Consider the following 24050-nt stretch of genomic DNA (forward strand, 5'->3'; position numbering starts at 1 on the left):
GCGAAAACGCGGTTTCTGTCTTCGGTTTTTAGTGTTTGATAGTCTAGTTCAAGGCCAAGTCGTTTCACTTTCATCAAGATCCTTATTTTCGACAGCATTATTTTGGTTTCAGCGAAAATTTCTTACTGGTTTTTCGGTTTTTGATAGGCCCTAATTATCCCAACATAATATTTATATAAGTAGGGGTTGGAGAGGGGCGGGGTACGCGTCACGAGAAGACACGCGCGTCACGAGAATTGGTGCGGGCTAAGAGTAACTCATAACAGCAGGGAGAGTTGTGAAAAATCCCGAAGAATGGTCGCGAAGTATACGTTCAAAGACCGAGATCTCCTCGTTTAACAGAACAGGTAGAACAACAACACACAACAGTGTGTTTAGAATGAAAGATTTTTTAATTTCATCCGCCTTACAAGTGTTGGTATCTCGATTATTAATTACAGACAGTGCACGACTGGACACTGAGAATGATGAATCTGACTCAGCTTGAAGACAGTTCTAGATTCACCCAAAGACGCAATATGATTGACTCGAAACCAGATGTTTTTGAGGTGATCAAGCAATCTTTTCGAGTGCGTTACTATCCCAAAATGTTTTCTTGCTAGGGAAACTTACACAGTCCTTGTCATCTTGGCAATCGTTCATCAGGATCTCTGCCAGCAGAGGATCCAGTCCATGAAAAAAATTTTTGCCGTCACAGAAGTTTAAGGATTAAATTCTTTTTTTCTTTTTAAGAAGAGGAAACGAAGTGACTTCGTAACCTGATCAGGCTCACAGTTCCATGAAGTTTATATTCCAAAACTACCCTGCTTTTTTGGTTGTGGTTAATTACTTAATTACTTGAAGACAGGTAAGATGTGGTTTGCTCAACAAGAAGTCACGAAAGAGAAAAGAAGTTCGATTGACTTTCTTAAAAGGAAGCATTTCACACCAAACTGTTGTTTCAGCATTGCATCAAAGAATTCTTATCAACAACACAAACAGATATACACTTGAAAATACTTAACTAGGTCACTGAAAGAAAGACCCAAACCAACTGGAAAAAAATAACGAACGATATGGCGTTGATGAGCTACCACCTTTTTGTTCTGTTGCTTTAAAGCTACTTGACTTGGACATCAATCACATCCTCGTGTTCCATGTCCAACTGTTCAGGTGTTTCGCCTCCTTTCAGATCCTCTCCATCAAAGAGGAATTTAATTCTTGAACGTGGAAGTTTTCTGTATTCGCAGTAAGCTGTCATAAGTTTCTCTAACTGGTCGGTCTGAGATACAAAATAAAGGCGTCCCACAGGAAGGTCAGTGATAGGTTGTTACAAGTGAATAATGTCATTGAAATTCCTCGTACCAGTACCACCCATGAATTACACATTAAGGTTACAAGAATAGAAGAAACCCACACCAAATTGAATGCTAAACTATTTTTACCTTGCAGTAATAAACCCTACTGATGTGGTGGTGGAAATGAGGCCTGAAAAAAATTCAGGCCCATTCAGGATTTGAACCCATGACCTCTGCAATACCAGTGCAGTGCTCTACCAACTAAGCTAACAAGTCAACAGGGAACTGGTCATTATGTTGGTTTGTATTAATTAAACCCATCCAAGTGATATAAATCAATGAATTTTGAATACATGAAATTCATATATGTGTACTGCAGTTTCATGAAATACGCGAAAGCGATCCTTGCATTAATAAACCCTACTTAAATATGTAGTAGTGGAAATAAGGCCTGAAAAAATACAGGCCTGCGACTACATAAGTCAGGGTTTATTACCGCAAGCATCACTGCTACTACACTACTACACAAGGAATAGTCATAGTAATAGTAAGGACTTTATTTATAGAGGGGGAGGAGGACTTTATTTATAGAGGATAAGGACTTTATTTAGAGGATAAGGACTTTATTTATAGAGGTTTATTACTAACTTTACTTATAGAGGGAGACACGTAACAGCTGTATAGCTGACAAACCTGTGGCCCTCTAACTAGATTATAAAACATTACAAAAAACTGACAAATAAATAAATATATAAATAATTACAAAATTCTATAAAAGAAATAGCAGGATAGATAAAAAATATTGAGGAGGGTTTATTACTGCGAGGATTGCTTTCATACATTTCATGAAACCGCAGTACACAAATATGATTTTCATATAATTTATTCAGAATTTCTCTGTTGGACCATAGGAAATGCACAGAGAGCAGTATGGAGTATGGAGAATATGCATACTGATCATAGGGTGTAAAGGGTTAAGATAATCGTTAAATTGGCATCAAAGTTGATCCAAAATTGTGCTGGGTGTCTTGTTATACGCTCTATTATTGGCCCAGAAATATCTCACTATCCCCTCACACACACACACACACACACACACACACACTTTATTTTCTTTTTCTTACAAAATGATTTAGATTATGTTGACCCGCAGATAGCAAATTTGCTATTCGAGGTGGGTCAATCATCAACAAACATTATTTACAATATATAAAGAAAATTAAAAACTAAATAATTAGATATTGTTAAATTATAAAAAGAAGCATAGCTGGCAAATACATCAATAGTTGTTCAATAAAGTATAGAAGCAAGTACATTAGTACTGAAAGCAATCGGATCAATTTGTTTTAATTATGCAGTCCTTAAGTTTAGAGGAGATCTTTTCAACATCAAGATAAGAATCTTCATTATCTAGTATCTGAAATAAAGACGTTTTAATTTGTTTATTAAAGGAATGTTTTGATAACGTTTTGAATTCTTTCGGTATCTTATTCCAAATTTTGACACCAACACGCGAGAAAGCCTTTTTTTGTAGGTTAAGTCTAGAGTACTTTGTAAACATAAAACCAACCTTGCCTTGGAAAGTATTGTACCCATTTTTTTCTTTCTTTTTTTATTTGTTTGCAGTTATGCCAGATATGCTTATTTTCTCTCATACAAGTTATCATTTTACTAAAGTGCATCATTCGTCTTTGTTCTCATGAGCCGTTGAGTCAAAATGGTTTGGATCTGGTCACCTGCAAACTATCATCACAGAAAGAAAAAAAAAAACCTCATCTCCTGGGTTTTTATTACAACAGTTCAAAGTTCCTAAATTAAATTCTTTCTCTACACACACCTTTAATATTCTAAATGTTTTCTTTGAGTCAGGTTCTTTGCCTTGAACTTTGATCTCAATTGAATTTTCATCTTCTTCCACACTGTCTGGCAGTATTGGTTTATCTATAACTACACATTCTAGAAAGAGAAAAACTGATGTTTACACTAAGCTGTAAATCTCCTCTTGTAAGTCATTACTCGTAGTAAATCATGTCAGGCTTGCTGGCAAGCTTCTCCATGAGGAGTTACCACACAAGTGTTCTATTTGCTAGCAAAAGGGGAAAGTCAGATTGTTTTGTAGTAAATTATCACTTTTCCTTGGTGAGGGAGGGGGGGAAGATGGGATACTGATGTGCCTTAAGATTCCACACCCACCCTCCCCATCCATATCCTCACTAGTCATCCATTCATGGCAGGCCTCTAAATCTAGAGTTTGTGCACCAACCAGAAGGCCTGTGGAACAAATAACTGAATGGACACACATACCATGCATTGCATAAGTGGTGACATAGACTTACCAATGATGTCTGCTACACTGAGGTGAATGGAAATGGGTGTATCATAACCCAAGATGTTGATATCTGCCAGACTTAACATGATTTTATCTTCTGATACACCTTCCAGTTGAGCAAGCTGAGATATGATCTTACCAAATGGTTCTGCCTGAGAAAATGATGAATAATTTCTGGATATCTATACAAAAGCTTCTCCTACCAAAAAATAACTGAGATTCTTTAGAATAGTTTTGAATACCATGTTAGCTGAAAGGACAGATTACGTTAAGTGTTCAACTTAAAAGCCCTGAACACTGACTTTAAAATAGACAATAAAGCATTTGGTTGGGTGTTATAAGATTATTATTTTGGTTTCATCACCTTAGTTGATAATGTTGATTGGTCACCCTTGAAGAAATTTTAAAGCTGATGCTTCAAGTGTTAGCTCTTTGTTGGAGTGAATCAAGGAATCATGGGTTGTTTACATAATTTTCATTGAAATAATTTATTCTTGTCTTTGTCTTTCATGTTGCAATGTTCCCATCAACAATAGAGGTTCATCTTTATGTATATAAACAACACCTTAATTCCTCTGTTTGCTCTGATGAAGGGCTAACATTCGAAATGTCAGCTCTGGAATCTCTTCACAGTAGCAAATTCACATTCTGAACTCAGTTGATGAAACCAAATTATCTTATTATATCCCCCACAGTTGCAGCATCAGTTTCTTTAATACCTTTCCCGCTTTACTCTATGACAAATCTTTTTAATACTATTTGTCTTAAAGCCTATTTAAGATCATGAGAGGTTCTAAATAAAAGCAGAAAAGTTGGACACATTTTTTTCTTAAGTAGAAATTAATATGTTAGAAAAAAAAAATGTTATCCATCTCTTAGACAGCACGCCATGTTGCAAAGGTTTGATTACCATGGCAATTGTAAAAAAATTTTGGCAAAGAAATTTACCACGAAAGTTATATATTTTGTGACTTGTTGAGCCTCTTGGAACAAAATAAATAACTCTGCTTACAGCCTTTGTGGTGAATCTTTTTATTCCTGATCTTGTTCTAACTTTAACAGCAACATCCCGTTCTGATGGACTTGGAAACCCATCACTGTCACTTTCACAAATCACACTGCTTGACAGTTGACTGTCAGGTGACGCCCAGTTTGTCTTGGTTGATCTTTTGAGTGAGTCTAATACAATGTCAAGTTCCCTGAGAAAATAATTAAAAAAAAGAGAAAAAAACAGACAAAGGATTGGAAATTTTCTTGGCTGTTTATATACATACAAATACTCCAAAACATTTTTGTCGACCATCACCTTCAAGTTTTGTGTCGTTTTTAAGGAATATTCAAATATTTAGTCTTAGTGTGGGTCGAATGAAGAACATGGACCTTTTTCTATCCTCATCAGAGAAAACTTCTCCAAATACTTTGGAGAAGTTTTCTCTGATGATTTTTGTTTCTTTTTATGGTAGTATCAACAAAATCCTCCATCAGTCATATCGGCTGACCTACTTTTGAACCAAAAAAGAAATTGTATTTATTTGAGGTAGAATTCTCAGACTTTCGGCATTCCATCTGAGATTAAAACTGCCCAAGATATTTACAAACTCTCCAAAAAAAAGTTGGCATAATCAACCCACAATACTCTCTTACTTACTTAAGCTTCTTATTTTGACGCAAGTTAATCCTCATCTTTGTGGCCTCAGAAAGTTCCGGAGACCATGCAGGGGGCGGTGTTGGTGATCTTCTGAAATATGTTTCCTTGATGTCATTTTCTGAGCTGTTTATTTCTTCAACAGACATGTCCTTTGTAACCCACCTAAGCAACAGCACATTTAAGTATCCCTAAATAAACTTACTGAATAAAGTCTGTGACATAAATTTAAGACTTTGTTTCTGACTCACATTGTCTGAACCTCTTTGTAAAGTATTGTAAGTCATACCCGTCATAGTTTCCCTGTGTTTCAGCCGTCTCAAGCAATTTGCCATTGGGAGTTCCGGGTTTGATGTTCGCTCTCAACAAGGACTAGCGTTTGTAACGTCATCCTCGGAAACTCGGAGTTGGATTTAAGAATTGAATTTATATTGTGGACCTTCACAACAGAGGGCCTAAATATGGATTAATGTTTTTGTTTACAATAAGAGCCGCATATATACCTTTCATTTAAACTTGGTATGTTTAGGTTAAAAAATGGGCTCTTATGGATAAACCTTGTTCACACAGTCCATCTAAGGAAGTACCCCCCTTGCCACAGACCTCCTCTTCTATTCACAATTCAACTTACGAGTCATCTTCGCTGTCACTGTTCTTTAAATCAGAAGAATCGCTTTTGGTGTATTGTGCTGTGTGCACTCTGTGAAAAGCTTCGTCATCATCTGACCCGGAGCTGTCAGAGTCTTGCAATTTCACTTGTTTTGCTTTAAATGTCAATGCCATTTTCCCTCTGTAGGAAAAAATATCATCGCGACTTTGTCTTTTCCTCAGTACTTTTCGTGGACGACTAACGGCCGAATTTGAGGTCTGATCTTCATTTCCAGACATCGTAGATCGCGATAAACAAAAACTTTTTAAAGTTATTCTTCAGACAGACACAACTCAAACTCCGCGCGGTACTTTTACCCCCTGTAATCGCCCCCGTTTTCCCAGCTTTTGTCTTCATTACTTGGTGACCAAGCAAACATTAGTAACCACGCGATTGCAAAGCGACCAAAGTTTTAAAGATACGAGGTAGTATAACGAGCTTCGTGATCAGGCCTCTAAAAGGTATCGATTACGTAGAGCTACGTTTCAGTCTTGATTTGTTTTCGAAGTACTGGTAAGTGACTAGAGACACTAGAACCCACCATCGTAGTCGTGATTTAATTTAGAACCACAAATCGAATATATTTAATTATTATTATTCGTAACATATATCAACCTTTGTTCAGCTGTTTGTAATGAGGATCTTAATTAAAACCTTAATTTATAAAGTGTTCTAGTACAGTGATGAAATCTTCTTAATTTCATTGGGTTTTATTGAAAAGATAGGGGGGAATAGAACACTTTGTAGGGTTGGAACATCAAAGTTTATTAGACCGAGGCTTGCATGATCAAAATGGGTAAGATTGTTAGATGGAGTTTTCAAAAACTGTATTCTTTCAGCAGTAAGATTTTCTATACATACGATATCAGGCCAAAATTTAAAAGAGAATTCGAGTTGCATGACTAAATTTCTTCTTTTCATCCTTTTCAGGAGAACGGTCTGGTTGAATTTTATCAGCCATGGTAAGCTATCTGGGGGTGTTTCGTTTCCTGGCCTGTGTTGCTGGTATAGCTTTGTCAGTTTATGCTCTTCATGTGGAGATGTCAAAGGAACACAACAAAGAATACAAAGCTCTCTGTGACATCAATGAACATATGAGCTGCTCAAAAGTATTTTCGTCAAAGTATGTGACTTTGCTTGTGTTAATTTTTTTTTTCTGTAATTCGTCTTCTACAGAGTGCATGCATTCTATATCACTGAAATATTGTATGGTATTATTGATGATGGGATCTCATTAAGGATGTTTATTTCTCATCAGGTATGGAACTGGTTTTGGCTTGGTTGAGCCACTTATGGGCAAAGATTCACCTCTCAATGTTCCCAACAGTATATTTGGGATTATTTTCTACAGTTTGATGTTACTTCTTGGTAAGGATGGTTATGATGGTCATGTTTTATTCCTTTAACTCCAAGATCCCATCAGTAATTCTCCTGACTGGTTACCATAAGTTCCATAGGAAAGCCTTTAACTGCAGTACTGATTAAACAATATGTGGAATGAAAAAAAGGAAATTTATTATAACCAAAAAGGAAGATGTCGACCTTCTTTCACTGGATTACTTTATTTCAAGACAAGACAAGACAACTTTATTTAGCCGGGGTGGCCCAGTCAGCTTTGAGGCTGGTATCCTTAAGGGCCCTGGTTTCTATAAAATTTACATATGCACATTTCCAATAAAATTACAAAGTTGAATAAAATTTGCTGAGATTAAAAGAGGAGATAAAATCAGATAAAATGTCCTTAAAGAAAGCGTTTAAAAATTTCTAGAGAACTTGCCTCTTTGATTTTGCTTGGCAGTGAATTAAAGGCTAAATGTCCTGAATTTTTAAAAGTTCGCCCTCCAAGAACAAGATTTGTTTTATTTAGGTGAATATTTCTCCTCTGCCTAGTGTTATAATTGTGTATGTCACTGTTAACTTTAAAATAGTTTTTTAAGTATGTAGGAACGAGATTCCATAAACATTTATATACTAAAATACATTTGTGTATTTTTCGCAGTGTTTCTAAATCTGGCCAATTTACAATATTTCGGGCTGTCCTTGTACTTTTCTGACAGGTGACGATTTTCGCGGCTCGATTTTGTAATCATTGCAGACTAGTGATGCTGCACTCGGGTAGTTCACCCCAGGCTGTGTCTGCGTAGCTAAAAATTGGTTCAATAATGCATTTGTATATTTATTTAGGAAAAGAGAAACTGCAGCATTCTTAGTCCTTAATCTGTAAAGCAGTTGAGTGATATGAAGAAAGTTAGGAATGTCACATATGATTTAACTTCTTTGATAAGTTCTCTGAAGTTGCACAATGCTGGTAGCAAAAATATGTTACTAGTGTAACACATAGTACTATTACATTAGGTTCATTCTCTAAAACTTATAATTTTCTACATTCTTATTACTTTTTGTTTGATACTGTATTGTCGTTACTAGGAGAAATTTCTTTTGATTAGTCTCAGTACTGAGAAGGTTGTTTTTTATTTATTGGGTCTTTTATTCAGGTCTGACCTCCAACAAGTTTGCAGCTTGGCTGATGTTCCTATTTTCACTGATGTCCTGTGCAGGATCGATATATCTGGGTTACATTCTGTTCTACATCTTACATGACACATGTGTTGTGTGTATTTCAACATATGTGGTGAATGCAGTCCTATTGGTCATTAGCTTGATTACACTTAGATCTGCAGGTGAAAGTGGAGATAGAAAAAAGAAAAGAGAATAAATGTTATTGACAGTAGTTTTTTTTTAACATTGATCAATTTGATGAAATGATACTTACTTTACAAGAGATAATGTGTATGATCCATAACAATATTGATTTTAAATAAAAAATTTTTAAAATTCTCAGTAGTGTCTTGTAGCGTGTTACTTATGAGAATATTGTGGTGGTCATCTAGATGAAGCCCCAGTTAACTGTGCGTCACAACAACTCACCACTGACCTTCCTGTTGGACGCTTTTATTTCGTATCTCAGATCAGTCTGTTAGGAAAGCTAATGGCAGCATACTGTAAATACAGAAAACTTCCATGCTCACAAGACAAATTCCTCATATTTTTCCTTTTTGTTTTTGAAATTAACCACCAGACAGCTCCCTCGACTGAATGAAACCTATTCAGCAAATTGACACCAAATAATATTTTGATTTAGATGGGAAATGTTGTCTCTACTACCCATTCATATCTTTTTGCATATGATATGTTTCTTAGGCATTGACATTACCTGTTAGACAACCTTTATTAGATGCTTGATGCAAGTGTAATTGCAAGAAAGCTAATCCAATTGATTATTACCGACAACAGTGATGAGCATTTTAAATATCAGGGAAAGTATCTATGATATCTCTAGTTACAATATTTTTCCGGCTTTTCCAACTGTATGGGAGACGATGAAGTTTTGTGGGGTTTTCCCATAGATTTGATTCTTTTCCGGTCATATTTTGATTGGTAGCTGGCGACGTAATGTGTTACTATATTTAACGTCATCCGCCTACGGTATAAATGAGGAACACGTAGCTTGGTAACCGCCCGTTGTTCCTTTCTCTTCTATGAGTGTTTTATATCTCAAACATGTTCAAAGATGCGTTAGTTTTGTGGAGTTCAGCAAAAGATGACCACCGAAACACGCACCTACAAGATCAAGGACAAAAATTTCGAAGTTAAGTTTGAACTTGATACTCGCTACAAGCTGTTGGAGAATATAGGCAATGGAGCTTATGGGGTTGTGTGTTCCGCCGTTGACACCAAGAATGATAGCAAAGTTGCAATTAAGAAAATTCCCAGAGCATTCGACGTGGTGACCACAGCAAAACGAACGTATCGAGAGCTCAAGATCTTGAAGCATTTTAAGCATGATAATATCATCTCCATAAAGAATATTCTTAAACCTCCTGACGATCTGGAGCAGTTTAACGATGTTTACGTAGTTCTCGATTTGATGGAAACTGATTTACACCATATAATTCATTCTCAACAACAGCTGACAGACGAACACGTTCGCTATTTTCTGTATCAGATTCTTCGTGGATTGAAGTACATTCACTCTGCAAAAGTCCTGCATCGAGATCTTAAACCTAGCAATTTGCTGGTTAACCAGGATTGTGAGTTAAAGATTGGAGACTTTGGAATGGCCAGAGGTCTATCTTCCTCTCCTTCAGAACAAAAGAGGGTGATGACAGAGTATGTAGCTACCAGATGGTACAGAGCTCCTGAATTGATGCTGTCGCTAAGTGAATATTCGGAAGCAATCGATATGTGGTCTGTGGGTTGTATTTTTGCAGAAATGCTTGGAAGGAAACATTTATTTCCAGGGACAAACTATCTCAACCAGTTGCAGGTAATTAGCACTTTCGGGTTTCTTTACAAGGTTTTATTTCCTTTTTAGATTCACCCAATGCGGAAAATGGCTGTATGGAAAAACGAAATAAAAAACAGAGATTTAAAGAATTTCCATTTTTAGAAACAGAAGGGGCTGTTAATAATGAAATCATTTCAGGAACTAATGTTTGTCTTAAGGGTGGGGAGGGTAAGAGATAAGTGTCTTTGACGTTGAAACCTGATAAGTCTCTTGACGTCAGAGAAGGAATAAGTCCACCCCTAGCTGGATAGCAAAGTTATCAGGAGAAAAGTGGGAACAAATGAAACAAACAAGTAAAACCAAAGGAACATGCACAAACTTCCCTTTCTTTTCTCAATTAAGAAGACAAGGTGACACTTGACAAATATTTATCATTCAAGTAATTTTGTTGTCGCATGATGTGACAGCTAAATTTTATGTTAGACTCAACAGTTAAAAAAAATCCCATGATATTACTGCTTATCATAATTTTTCTTTTGAATTACCTGTACTTCAGCTGATCCTCAGTGTTGTTGGCACTCCATCAGAGAGTTTCATTGAGCGAATGGGGGCAGAACGAGTGAAAACTTATCTTCAGCGACTACCAAGGAAAGAACCAGTCCCACTGGAAAAGCTTTACCCTGAAGATAAATGCCACCCTGAAGCACTGGATTTGCTGGGGAAAATGTTAAAACTTGACCCAAATGAGAGAATTTCAGTGGGTGATGCACTAGCTCACAAGTATTTGATAGAATACCACTGCGTAGATGATGAACCTATGTGTTTTCCACCTTTTGAATTTGACTTTGAGGACATTCCTTTTACTAAAGATGATCTTAAAGCAAGGATACTTAAAGAAATTGAACAGTTTCATAAAGAGAAATCATTGATTTTGTCTCCTGTGTCAAGCTTTCCTAAAGAAGTACAGTCAAGCCAAGTTTCATCAACACAGTCAAGAAATGGAAATGGTAGTGGTGCACCAAAGAAAGGTAATCTATTACTGAGATACAAATCTTTATTTTCTTGGATACTTTTTAACCCTATACACTCCAACATCAGTATGCATATTCTCCATACTGTTTTCATATACATTTCCCAAGGTCATAGCAAGGAGAGTCTGTTTAACAATTAGGAGCTTCTCTAGTTAGAGATCATTTGCTTTATTCTTGTAAGCCCAATATACAATTCAGGGGTGATAAGGGGATAATTCAGGGGTGTAAGGAGAAATTACATCCTATTCTTTCTTAGGGATTAAGTAACTTTTATTTCCATGCAAAAATTAAAGATGGCAAGCAAGCAATCCTCTTTATTGTTTTTTCCATCTGAAAACCTGGCTTTTATGATGGTTGACTTAAGCACTTCATGTTTTGAAGTCCACAGGGAATTTTCAATTCATGTAGACTTATCACTATTGTTTTATAGGAATTTTCCCTTCTAGCTGCTCTGTATTGTCTTGTTGGTTGGTCAAATTAATTTTCAGCAGATTACTTATTTTCAATTGTCTTTTGTCATTTTTTCTTTGCTGGATAATGTATGGGTGTTGCAAGGAGAGGTTACATGTTTGTTTCATGGGAGAGTTTGTTGAATAACTTACACTTCCTCTGGGTTGATTTTAGGCAATGGCCCAGTTTCCTCTTTGACTTTGGTGGATGTCAAACAGAAGATGGAGCAAAACCTCAAAAGGAAAAAGGAGAAAGAAGAGAGTAAAAATAAGAAGGCTAAAGCAGCTAGAAGGAAATCAGAAAACAAAGAAACCAGGTCAGATGACTCCACAGGGCTCAGTGACAAAGATAAAGAAATGTTAGCTAGATGGGAAAGCATGAGAAAACAAACCAAACCATTTATACACCCAATCAGAAAATACATGCAGGACCTCAAAGAATTAAAAGAGGAGGTTTCAGGTGGAGATATTCAACCAGGTACAGCAGTCACTTCACAGCCAGTTGTGCCACCTGGGAGCCATGCTCAGCAGCAGTTTCAGTTCACACAGTTTGTACCTCAGAACCAAAATGGCAGTGTGACAGGATTAAAAGCTGTTAAGGTCCCAAATCAAGCAGTGTCAAATGTGATGCAAACTCTACCAGGAAGTGGAATGGCTGTACCAGGGGGTAAGTCTGACCTTATACACATATATTCTTTTTATCCATTGCTAATAGGTTGGAGAAGGGGCAGGGTTATGGTTTGTGCTCTTGTTTCATGATTGCACAGTCTGAGTGGACTCCTTGGTTGGGTCAATGTATTTTTTCTTTTTTTAGTACTGTAACAATACTTGACTCTCACATGTCTTTCTTTACTTATGAGTATCAGAAAAATAAAATAGAAACTGTAAAAAAGCTGGTCAAGTGAGCTTGCAATGGACTGGCATCCTGTATAGGGGGAGGGGGGGCGGAAAAGACCCCCAGTCAGACCATGCTAATGAAACAACAGGAAGCTCCAGCAGGAAGGATTGTTTTGCTCACAAGCAGACATTTTTGTAATTTTAAGTGATGTGAAAACTAAACTTTGCAGAAATTAGCTCAGAATTTAGACATAGTTTGGTAAATAAAAAAATTAATGTACAGTATAGTTTATAAAACTTTCACAATTTATAAAAGATAGTATTTGTCTTATGATTAATTCTGTCTTTAATATAGGAAGTTCATGTATTTTGTTACAGGAAAGATTGTTCTTATAGCACCCTGTCAAGTAGCTTCTTTATCACAGTCCATGCTGATGAACCTTCCTGTTCCAATGGCAACTGAACAATTATACCCTGCTTCTCAGAAAGCTGCAGCCCAAGGTCCATCAAAACAAGTTGCTGTTTCTAGTGTAAGCAGTCATGAAAGAGTGGCTAGTTTGCAGAATAACAGCACAACAAATTCCATCGGCATTCCACTTCAGGCTAAGTCTGTTCTCACTTGTACAGGTGGTGCAGTTACTGGAAAAGCTGTTTGTAACAATGCAGACAATCAGACAAACAATACTGCTGTTTCATCTGCATTAGAAATGTCAAGTTCAGTGACTGGTATCTTGTCAATGACTCTGCCAAATGATATGACAACTGCTGTGTCATCCACCCCACTGTTGCCAAGTTTGTCATCTTCTGTTCCAGTTCTTTTGCAACAGTCATCCAAGAACACAGAGTCATTTTCCACTTCCACTGTAGTTATTCAGCCTGGATTACCCTTAGGGGCCAAAGTCAGTAACCAAGTGGCAAATATGTCTACAGCTGGAGATAAACCTGGAAATAATGCAATGAGTACTCCCTCAAGAAACAGTTCTTTTGTTCAAAACAACATAGCAAATGCAGCTACTCTTGGTCAACAACAACCATCAACGGCTTCACAAACCTCACTGATAAATAATCCACATGTTAAAGTTACTACCAACCAAAGTGATACCATGTCAAAAGCTCCTCCTCAATTTTTGTCCACTGTAAATAACCATTCTCTACAAACACTTGAACCTGCACACTCAGCAAGTAGCAGTGCTCTTTCATCCATGATCAGTAACTCTTGGAACAGTGTTGTGCAAACTTGTACAGGCCAAACAGTTCATGCTTCCTCCATAACACAGACCACAAATGCTTTCCAGTCAAATCCAATTTTGTCACAATATGATTCGTCATTTCCCTTGAATGATTCAGCTGTATCAAATGCAGTACCTTTAGAAACTGCGTTAAATGTGTGCAGCATGCCAGGACCTTCTCTCATGAGTCCAAGAAGCCTTCAAACCATTTTACAAACTATGCTGAGTACCTCAGATGCACAGCTACTCTGGAGTTCAATGCTTAACCCTTCAGTGATTCCATCCCCCATATTTAAACAAGCTGATACTGCAAACAATACAGCAACAATGACCTCCACAGCTACAGAATCCTTCTCGAGGACATCACCTCTTGAACAAGGATCAGAGCAGTCCACATCACAGCAGACTGATTTCAATACTCAGGCAACTGAAGCATCTCAAGAGGACAGTGAGCTTATTCCAGAAAGCATCCAGGATGCATTCAGCGACCTTAATGTTCAAGGGATCACTGAACAAGAAGGGTTATCAGAGGAGGTCATCTTTTCCAGCATGCTGTCTTCCAAAGCAAAAGGAACCGGAAATGGCTATGGTTTAGGAATTGATATTGAAGAACTTCTTGATCAAGCTGGAATTGTTCAGGATCCAGTACTCCACAACCTGTAAGTATCTCGTTCACAAGTCACTCTACTAAAGGATATGTCCTTGACTTCAGATAGACTCACTGGGTTTGTCATTTCATTGTCCAAGGGGTTTATTTTGTAACAGTGGAAAAGGGGGAGGGGGGGTTAGAGGGAGCATGGAATGCTTCATTGTATAAATCAACAGTCTCAAAGAATGGAATTGCAATAAAATAAGGAAATAATATATAATTCATTGGCAAAATTAAATTAAAAGAAGCCATTTAACCACTATTGGAGCCTTATGTTTTTTTTAGTAGAGAATAGATGGCTAGAGGAACAGTGAGGTTCTTGAGCTAGCCCCTACAAGTTGTTATCATTATAATTACTATAATTGTTATCATCATTATCATTATTATATTATTATAAATTATTATTATTATTATTATTTGTTACCATTTAATTATTGGTGGTTGATTGTCAACTAGTCACTATATTCTTGAATCATTTTTCTCTTGTGGAACAAGGTACTTATAAATAGGTGGGACGTGACAGCAGTAGCCATGTGCATTCTTAACTGCCAATTTTTTTCTTATTATTGCAGTATCAATATCAAGAGATTCTTCATTTTCTCTTTGTAGATCGAGCCCCTATAAAGAATCCTGCCTGATGCTTCCAGGCAGCTTACCGAACAGTCCATCACTATCAGCTTCTTTGTTATCTGACTGGTTGGATGGCAAGGATATGCTTCCTGTTGATATGGATGAGATTCAAAAAGAGCTTGAATCAAACTCAGTGCTGGCACTGTTCCAAGAAATGGATGATTCTTGATGGCTCTAAATATGTACCATAATTGTAATAAATGTAATATCGTGCTTTAAGCAATAATTTGCTGAACAGTTGAATGGTTATCGTGATTGTTCCTTTGGTCCTTATGTTCAAAACATGTCCAAATCATGGTACTCAATTGATATGTTCCTTTGATCAAGAGCGGCCATTCTCTTGTTCAAAACATGTCCAAATCATGGTACTCAGTTGATATGTTCCTTTGATCAAGAGCGGCCATTCTCATATTCAAAACATGTCCATTGATATGTTCCTTTGATCAAGAGCGGCCATTCTCATGTTCAAGACATGTCCAAATCATGGTACTCAATTGATATGTTCCTTTGATCAAGAGTGGCCATTCTCTTGTTCAAAACATGTCCAAATCATGGTACTCAATTGATATGTTCCTTTGATCAAGAGTGGCCATCCTCATGTTCAAAATGTGTCCAAATAATGGTACTCAATTGACGTGTTCCTTTGATCAAGAATGGCCAACCTCTAAATTATGCTGTTATTTTCAAGAGCATGATTGGCATCATCAATTTTCAGATATTCCTTAACTTCCACTGTCCTTACATTGCTTTATTGTTTTAAAGCCATTAATTTTTTAATTATTAGAAGCATTTATATTTCCCAATGTACCTTTCAAGGGAGTTATAACATTTATGGGATAAATAGTTTTTTCTATTCTTACTTGCTTCATCAGTGAAAAAGGAAAAGTGATGTGTTCAAAAGTGACATGTTTCACTTCAGTTTCTCACTATAATTATTGATCAAGATATCAGGGGGTAGGAGAAATTTCCTGACTTGGAGGGAGGGGGTCATGCATTAGGGTCTTACTTGCATCAGATGACTGACAAGGAAGGGGGTCACATGCACCCTTGAACCACCCCTCCCCATTAGATGCCTTTTTGAATCCTGGACTTAGGCCTCTGAAAGTCAGGAGTCAAACTTTACTTTAGTGGATTGTGATACAAATGAGTTGCAACAAAGGATTTTTCAAATTTGAAATTATAATATTTTCACAATTTGTCAAGTCTGAAGTTTGATCTGGGACCTAAATTCACTCATTTCAATGAAAAATACAGAATTCTATTTTTCATAGTTCAAAGAACACTTTTTATTATAAAAACATCTGACTAAATAATTTGTACAAGAATTAAAAGACAAAGGACAATAAATCTCATTTCCCAGGAGCTGTGTTTTCTTTCTTTTTCTTCTTTGGTCTTGCTAAAGGAAGTGCAGGAAGTTTGAATCTTGTTCTGCAAAAGAAATGAGAATAAAGGGTAGAGTAAACAAACATAAAAATCACGAAGAAATTCCTCAGGAGGTGTCACCTCTGATAGCAGAGCTCCTGTGGAGTTTCCACACTCAGGAGTATTGCAAGAAATGAAAATTGGCTCTCTGTCCATGTGCAAAAATTGCACTGTCCCGTGATACCGCCTTTAGAGTAATAGTTTCTGAAATACTTTTTCAGCAGCCACTCAAAAGTTGGTTTTAGCTTTGCTTCTGAATTGTTGAGAAGATAGAAAATGTTTACTGGACCAATCACAGAGCACATCAAAGCAAAACCATTGCAATACTTGTAACCATTTTTCTCACTTTCATACCACATTTACTACGTTTTTCTACAACTTTATTCACAAGGAACATTAATCAAGAATTCAGACAAACTTACTGGCAAGTGAGACAGACAGGAATAAACTGGCAATAAACTGCAACACAAGCCAAATATAGTAAAGTTAAAAAAGCTCTCACATACACCTGTAACAGTATAATTATAATTACAACTAGTTCCCACCCATGGAGGCTGCTGCATTGTCCCCTTTGCAGCTGTTCCTTTGGGAATCATGAAATGCTCACCTGAGCAGTGTCTGACATTACAAAGAGCGCTTGGTCAAAAGACCAATATTTTTATGGAAAACTGAAACATCATTAATTATAACATAACCAAAGTAAAGCGTGCGTTCTGATTGGTCAATTTAGCGTCGCCCATTTGCCCATGGGTGTACACTGCTGATGTTACAAATGCAAAGACTATTTTTCCGCGCGCGCTTGTTTTTTTCTGGTCACGTAAGATTTGTTAAATAAAAGAGAACTCTTTAGCTACAATGTGTTAATGTTATGTCATAAAACAAATGGTAAACACCACAGCATACACTACTGAGTTATGGATGCACTTGGGAGGTTTGCTAAGCACTCAAGAAGCTAGAGTCGCTCTCGGCTATCGCCTCGAGCAACTCTTATGCTTCTTTCGTGCTTAGCAACCTCCCACATACATCCATAACTCAATAGTGTACACTGTGGTGTTTACCATTTGTTAAATAGGCTAGATGAAAGTTGTAACCAGTTTTTTCTATGGGTTTACTGGGGTAATTACTTATTTAGGGTCATAGGAGGTCCCACTAAGTAAAAAAGTTCAAGTGATCTTTTCCAAAAATCCTGCATAGATTTTTCTCCCACCAAACCCATGGGAAATGTGCAAATATTTCGTTTTCAGACCTTTTAAAGACATAGATTTGTAAATGAAGTGCTACAGAAAAAAAAAAAAAAAATGACAGATGAATATGTAAATTACTTAGTCTTACTTGATAAACACACCGAACAAACAAATCCAATATCAACGAGTCGTCTGTGGCAGAAACAAGCGGCTCTGTAGTCAATGTGCATCGATGAAGGAAGGATTAACTGATTACGGACTGTTGGCTCTGGAAGGAACACCCACTGAAATGAAATAAGCATGCATGTATATTAAGAATAGAGCATTTGGATTTAACATGATATTTCAAGAGAGACACTCTGAGTTGTTAGTAAAGTTTTTACAATTTACCAGAGCAATAATCTCTCCGCTGACTGAAAATGTGCCAATGTCATTAGTGCCATTATAATTAGATTAAATCAAAACCTCACCAGGAGGTATTGAAGCAATGCAAGAGTCTGTGGCACTTTAAGGTACATTCCACCGGTAATGTCAGCAGCCTACAAAAACAAAATAACCATTTCTGAAAATTCATATTAAGTAACAGTAATATTATTAGCTCAAAAAACACATCTATTAATTCATTGTCAGTGCTGCACTGCACACCTGCTGCAAGAATCCTGAGTGTTCATCCACCACACAAGCATCAATCATTGTATTCTGGAAAAATCAATAAATGATTTCAAACAAACTGAAATTAAGGTTGAAAATATGCACTCTCATTCTTAGCAGTCCCACTTGGATATTTTAAAAAATCTCAAAACAGATCATTTTAGTCAAACATCCCAGGTTTTGATCAATGGATTCGAAGTATGTTGATGATTCTACGATCTCTAAAATAATACCTAAGACACAAGCAAGCAACATCCAAACCGCTGTGGATGCCTTTGCTTCGTGTGCTGCATTGGACAAGTTCCAGCTAAACGAGACAAAGTGTAAGGAAATGAGGATTTGTTTGAGTACAAAGGAGACTCTTGATCTCGATCCTATTGTTATTAATGACAAGCAAATTTATATTGTTTCTCATGCTAAGATCCTTGGTGTAAATGTTTCGAGCGACTTAAAATGGAACCATCATATTGCTGAAGTTGTTAAGAAGGCTAGCAAACGCCTGTTTTGTCTCTCTCAGTTAAACGGCTCAGATCTAGGTTCTGATGAATTAGTACAGTTCTATCATAGCAGCATTCACCCTATTACTGAACATGCCTGCCCAGTCTTTCATGACAGTCTGCCTGTGTATCTTTCTTGTCAGTTAGAGGCAGTGCAAAAGAGGGCCATGCATATTATTTTTCCACGTTTTCCTTACGACGAAGCACTAGTTAATGCAGGACTTGTATCTCTGTCAGGCAGAAGACAAGCCCTGATGGACAAACTTTTTAAGAACATTTTGGAAAACAAAGACAGTAAGCTTAAGAATTTACTTCCCCCACAAAATACCAAGTGTTATAACCTCAGGAAGTCACACATGAGAAACAATCACTTCACAAGCTTTACTTTTACTAGTTTATCAGGTTTGACGGCTAGGAATAGATTAACTGATTACAAGTACTTTTAAGTTTAGAGGAAACTGAATGTTTTATTGTATTATAGTTTCTTATTTAGTTTGAAATGTGTCGTAGTATAATCATAACGTATATATGTTTCATATGTTTGTTGTTGTTCGAGTATAATCATAAGTTGGCTAGATACTATTTTGTTAAGTACACGCCCCACAAGCTTTTTAGCTTTAATTCTTATCGTGTATAAATAAAGAATCTACTACTACTACTACTACATGTTCAATGCGGTTTTCAAGACTGTGAGATTTCGCAAAAGTTTCATGATTGTTTCAAATTTCTGATCCCATATTTTAATAGTTTGCACTTGTAGATATAGTTTTAATCCCTTTAATTATGTAGGGATTTATATATATATATATATAAATGTGAGGGTAGAGCCTACCTTGGCATAAAGTGCTCAATGCTGCATTAGCAGAGCTGGGTATACATTTATTTTAGTCGTTTTTTTTTACCATGTAAATATGATGTAATTCAACTTTTGGGTTGCAAAGTTATATATTAAATAAACTATTTATCTATCTATCTGTCTATCTATCTCTCTATCTCTCTATCTATCTATCTATCTATCTATCTATCTCTCTATCAGTTTATCTCTCTATCTCTCTATCTATCTCTCTATCTATCTATCTCTCTATCTAAAGAAAGATAAGAATTTCTACTTACACTTTTTTGAGCAGCAAATATGCAGTTCATTATCGGCATATACTGTGTAGAGACATCTGGTGCAGCTTTGAGAACCTAGAGGTCATGAAAGATTAGAGCACTTGACTGTCAACCTTTCACTTGAATTGCACAACCTGATTGATAATTTGTCTTTGTAGCTGCTATGCCTTTCCTGGTAAATTATTTTGGGGCCACATCAAGACAACAATCAATAGCAATCTATCCCCATTGCCCTAGCAGATTGAAGTACATTTTTCTCACTTCTGGGAGTGCTGTAACAGTGTAAATGTTAATGAAAACTTGAGTACTGAAAAATGTAAATATGTTTGGTACAGTATAGGTACAAACAGCATCTAACAATAAGTATTTTCACTTACGTGTAGAGCTTATTCATTTTTTTTAAACTTTGGTAATCTCTTTATTGTGCTTACCAAAATGCGAGACTTGATCTTCTGTCCAACTAATTGAAGCATAAGATTTTTAGAAAAAAGTAATTAGTACCAATTAACTAAACATACTAAAACTAACAATATTGCTTGCAATGGGTAATCACAGACTTAAGTTTGAGAAGTGGGTGTCTAAAATATAGTTTAAGAAGTAGCAGCTATGATGTTTCCAAGCAAGTGTATTTATTTGGATAAGGATTGGGTGGAAGTTTGCATCAAGGATAAAGGGTAACAGTTCATGGAGCACTACAAGTAGCTCCCAACTGTGCACAGGTACAATGGATAGCTGAGAGACTTGGTGGCCTCATGGTTAGTGGTTAGTGCACTTGACCTCAGATCAAGTGGTCAGGGTTGGAGCCCTAGGACATTGTGTTGCGTTCTTAGACAAGACACTTTACTCTCACAGAGCCTCTCTTCACCCAGGGGTTTAAATACTGGGGGTAACCCTGCAATGGACTTGTCTAGCACCCCATTCTGGGAGAGTAGAATACTCCTAGTCACTTAATATATGCTCTAAAAGCCAGGGCTAAGCACAGGTCTGATGGGCCACTTGGTTCGTAAAAAGACTTTTACAATGTAGAGCCAAGGTAAGCATAAGGGAAGACCTGGCAAGGAGCCTTTGGTTTGTATCCCCTGACAAAGTTGGCTACATTTCCAATAACAGGCCTGCCTTCAGGCCAGAGTACTGCATAAAATAAAAAATTACAAATCAAAGAAAGTCATTGACTGTAATAAAATTACATGACTTGTATACCTGTGCTGTCCATCAAGTTCTTAAACTTTATATAATGGTACATAAAATATAAATTGTTACCTGGGCATTCTTTTTCAGCTCTGTGAATGTCTAATTTCTGTTAAGATTTAAAATAAGTAATTTTTTTTTCTCCACTGAAACACTCAATAAAAGGTTCTGATTCTTATAGGCCACTTTAAGAAGGGTCTACAGACATTATTCATAGTACCCCAAAATTTGTTGAGCATTTAAGATATATTTCATTGTAAATTAGTTATTATATAAGAGAATAAGAGAACTGCCTTCCGGTTAGCTCAATTGGTTAGAGCGCCAGATTGTGTTGTGCGGGAGGTCGAGGGTTCAAGCCCCGGCCAGACCGATACTCATGGTCTTAAAATAAGTGAGGAGAATTTGCTACCTTTCTATACTTCTCGGATAAGGATGAATAAACCGTAGGCCCCATCTCCTGCAGAGTATGTGTGTGTGTGTGTGTGTGTGTGTGTGTGTGTGTGTGTGTGTGTGTGTGTGTGTATGTGTGTAGAATTCCTTTTGGTGTTGTACCAAGTTAACACCAGCTGATAAGCTTGTCTCTTCTTATTACCTGTTAGCAGATAAATGGAGTAAATGTGTTTATAATAAGGATAAATAATGTTGCGATCACTTCTTGGAATTAAATGCTTAATCCCTGTTAATAAAAGGATACAGCACAAGGCCATTGTTAAGGCATTGGCAAGAAGTGTTGGAGGCAATTCTGTGCTTTGGCTATCTGTTGGACAACAATAGAATATCTTCTTAAAACTGCTAATTTAAACACATTTTACATTGTTAAACAAAAATACAGGGGAGTAGACAAGGACTGTGAGTGTATCAGGTATTATGACCTTAAAAACTTATCCATGAGTGATGTGTGATAAACAGATCAAAAGAACTTTGAGCTTTGAACTTGAACTTTATTTTTATTTTAGACACGGTAAATCTATCAGATAAAATAATAATATTATTACAATCTATTATTACAATTACAATCTACTTTAATCTATGTAAACATGATCTAAAATTTAAAAGTGAAATAGAAAAAATAAAGAAATTCTGCTTTACATAGATGCTGTGTGCGTTTTGTCGATTCAGACGAAGAAATTGCGACAACCATTTCAAAAAGATTGAAGTGATTTTGCTTGCCGCAATTCAGGGGAAAAGCTATTCCAGATAACCGCACCGTTATAGCTAAAGCTATTTTTCAGGAAATTGGTGCGGGGCAATGGAACAGCTAGTTTGTTTTCAGAGTTCCTTAGGTTATAAGGAGGATCATATTTAGTGAAAAGAGAACCAAGATAGTCGGGCGCAAGACCATGTATAGATTTATAGACCATGGTGGCCACTTGTATTTGTTGCTGAGTATCTAACCGTCTCCAGTTAAGTTGCCCAAAAAGAATATAAAATAATATAATTATGTACATGCTCTTATTGAAAACGATTTTAGGCTAGAACAAGTTAAGACAAGTTTGATCTTATTTAATCATTTTGACCAAGACAGATAATAACTTTCATCAACATGCTGGGTTTTTTACCTGTTAAATCTTCTGTAGACAACAGACTCTTCATTTCTGTAATGATTGCATCATTTACTTCAGCAAAGCCTTCATATTTCCCATCTGTTAGAAGCTCTTTTTGACCATTACCACTGATATCCTCACCAGAGTCTTCTTTTGGAAACACAAACTTACTATTTGAAATACAAAATTTTTCTCATTATTAAATCTTTGATGGGTCTTTGACAATCTTCAATGATCCTTTAAGATCCTGTGAGGTTTTTCACCAGGGATGACCCAGTTACACCCAAAACATGGGAGTTGGTAATGACAGACTGACACTACATATGCACCTGGCCCTGGTTGTTCGAAGGTTATAAATAAATAAAATACAATCCAGTGGATAGCACAGCATGTTTTGCTCTAATTACTTATCCACTGGATAGCGATTTATCTGTTGGAAAGCATTATCTGCCCCTTTATATAACTGGGCCTTGCACATTACATCATCTGCTAATAGATTAAGAAACTGACTTATGCCTGACCAAACCTTGTATTGGTGTGTGAAATGATAAAAGAAAGGCAGTTGCTGTGCTGCATCATCAAATGTGCATTACAAAACACCATGAGACTGTCCACACAGTGTGTCAAACTGATCTGAAATGCAAAATAAAAATCACCTTCACCATACCTGAAAAATAAGACCTAGGTCATGAAAAAAAAAAACTTGACTGTCTCATTTCAAACTAGACAGACCATCAAATCTCCGGAACTTGCCAAAGGCATTCCTAAATTATGTCAGCTTAACCCCCTAGCTCCCATGAGGGATCAATACATGTCAATTCTCCCTACAATTTCAAAACAGTGTAAAGCAAACGGGTTGTGAGAATTAAACAAAACATCAACTAGAAGATTTTGTTTGGGTATATCATCAAATTTTCTGGAGCAGCTCAAGGAAGCTAAGAAATTCACGATCGATAGTTAAGAGAACTCGTTCCATCGTTGATCTTGGGACTTAAAACTACAGTATAAAAGATTGCAATAAATTCAAAAGTTACCTATCAGATATTTGATAGAGTGGGTTTTCTACACTTATATGTTTCTCTCAAATTAGTTGCTGGCACAAAACTCAACCTGTTCTAAAATAAAAAAATATTAACTGGGCAGTCTAACCCGTTGTTGCTCTTCGTTACTAGTTCTTCCCCACCACACTGGATTGGCGTCAAGAATAACCACCAAAAGATTTGAAATATTTTCTGAAAAAAAAAACCTTTCATTTAGAATCATAATCTTTAAATATATATATAAATTTGGCATATAATTTGGGGAGTCTGAGTCTCACCATCCGCCATCTTGAAACTTTGATTTAGTCACTCATGTAAAGAATCACGCTTTCTCTATCGTGGTCAACAATTTGCGTGACCACAGCGTCACCATAGGAGCATTGAAGCGAGGCAAATTC

The 24050-nt window shown here is 36.6% G+C and overlaps 4 protein-coding genes across 5 annotated transcripts; 2 read left to right on the forward strand and 2 right to left on the reverse strand.

Annotated features, from left to right (window-relative positions):
- Positions 1–373: 373 nt before the first annotated feature.
- LOC111331306 (NFATC2-interacting protein) lies at positions 374–6162 on the reverse strand. The gene is made up of 6 exons (XM_022936392.2): positions 5883–6162; positions 5255–5416; positions 4619–4805; positions 3614–3758; positions 3115–3233; positions 374–1261 (listed from the first exon to the last, which is right to left on the reverse strand). Exons 1-6 carry the CDS (start codon positions 6137–6139, stop codon positions 1100–1102), a joined length of 1032 nt encoding a protein of 343 aa, XP_022792127.2. The 5' UTR covers positions 6140–6162; the 3' UTR covers positions 374–1099.
- A 95-nt stretch (positions 6163–6257) lies between these two features.
- LOC111331307 (vitamin K epoxide reductase complex subunit 1) lies at positions 6258–8741 on the forward strand. Of its 2 annotated transcripts, XM_088743941.1 has the most exons (5): positions 6258–6413; positions 6831–7023; positions 7159–7268; positions 7900–7957; positions 8396–8741. In XM_088743941.1, the coding sequence occupies exons 2-5, from the start codon at positions 6860–6862 to the stop codon at positions 8499–8501; spliced, it is 438 nt and encodes a 145-aa protein (XP_088600067.1). In that variant the 5' UTR covers positions 6258–6413; positions 6831–6859; the 3' UTR covers positions 8502–8741. The 2 variants fall into 2 exon arrangements, with proteins under 2 accessions (XP_088600067.1, XP_022792128.2); XM_022936393.2 differs by lacking the exon at positions 7900–7957 and having other exon boundaries at positions 6259–6413.
- A 666-nt stretch (positions 8742–9407) lies between these two features.
- Positions 9408–16375, forward strand: LOC111331308 (uncharacterized). Its single transcript, XM_022936394.2, has 5 exons — positions 9408–10227; positions 10745–11216; positions 11844–12335; positions 12884–14393; positions 14993–16375. Exons 1-5 carry the CDS (start codon positions 9502–9504, stop codon positions 15180–15182), a joined length of 3390 nt encoding a protein of 1129 aa, XP_022792129.2. The 5' UTR covers positions 9408–9501; the 3' UTR covers positions 15183–16375.
- On the reverse strand, positions 16270–24042 carry LOC111331309 (general transcription factor IIH subunit 3). The gene is made up of 13 exons (XM_022936395.2): positions 23931–24042; positions 23762–23844; positions 23139–23245; positions 22628–22782; positions 21763–21825; positions 21141–21170; positions 20312–20340; positions 19881–19955; positions 18265–18318; positions 18090–18158; positions 17768–17903; positions 16858–16894; positions 16270–16441 (listed from the first exon to the last, which is right to left on the reverse strand). Exons 1-13 carry the CDS (start codon positions 23938–23940, stop codon positions 16363–16365), a joined length of 927 nt encoding a protein of 308 aa, XP_022792130.1. The 5' UTR covers positions 23941–24042; the 3' UTR covers positions 16270–16362.
- Between the last annotated feature and the right edge of the window lie 8 nt (positions 24043–24050).

The sequence above is a fragment of the Stylophora pistillata genome, chromosome 13, assembly GCF_964205215.1.
Source record: "Stylophora pistillata chromosome 13, jaStyPist1.2, whole genome shotgun sequence".
Classification (NCBI taxonomy): domain Eukaryota; kingdom Metazoa; phylum Cnidaria; class Anthozoa; order Scleractinia; family Pocilloporidae; genus Stylophora; species Stylophora pistillata.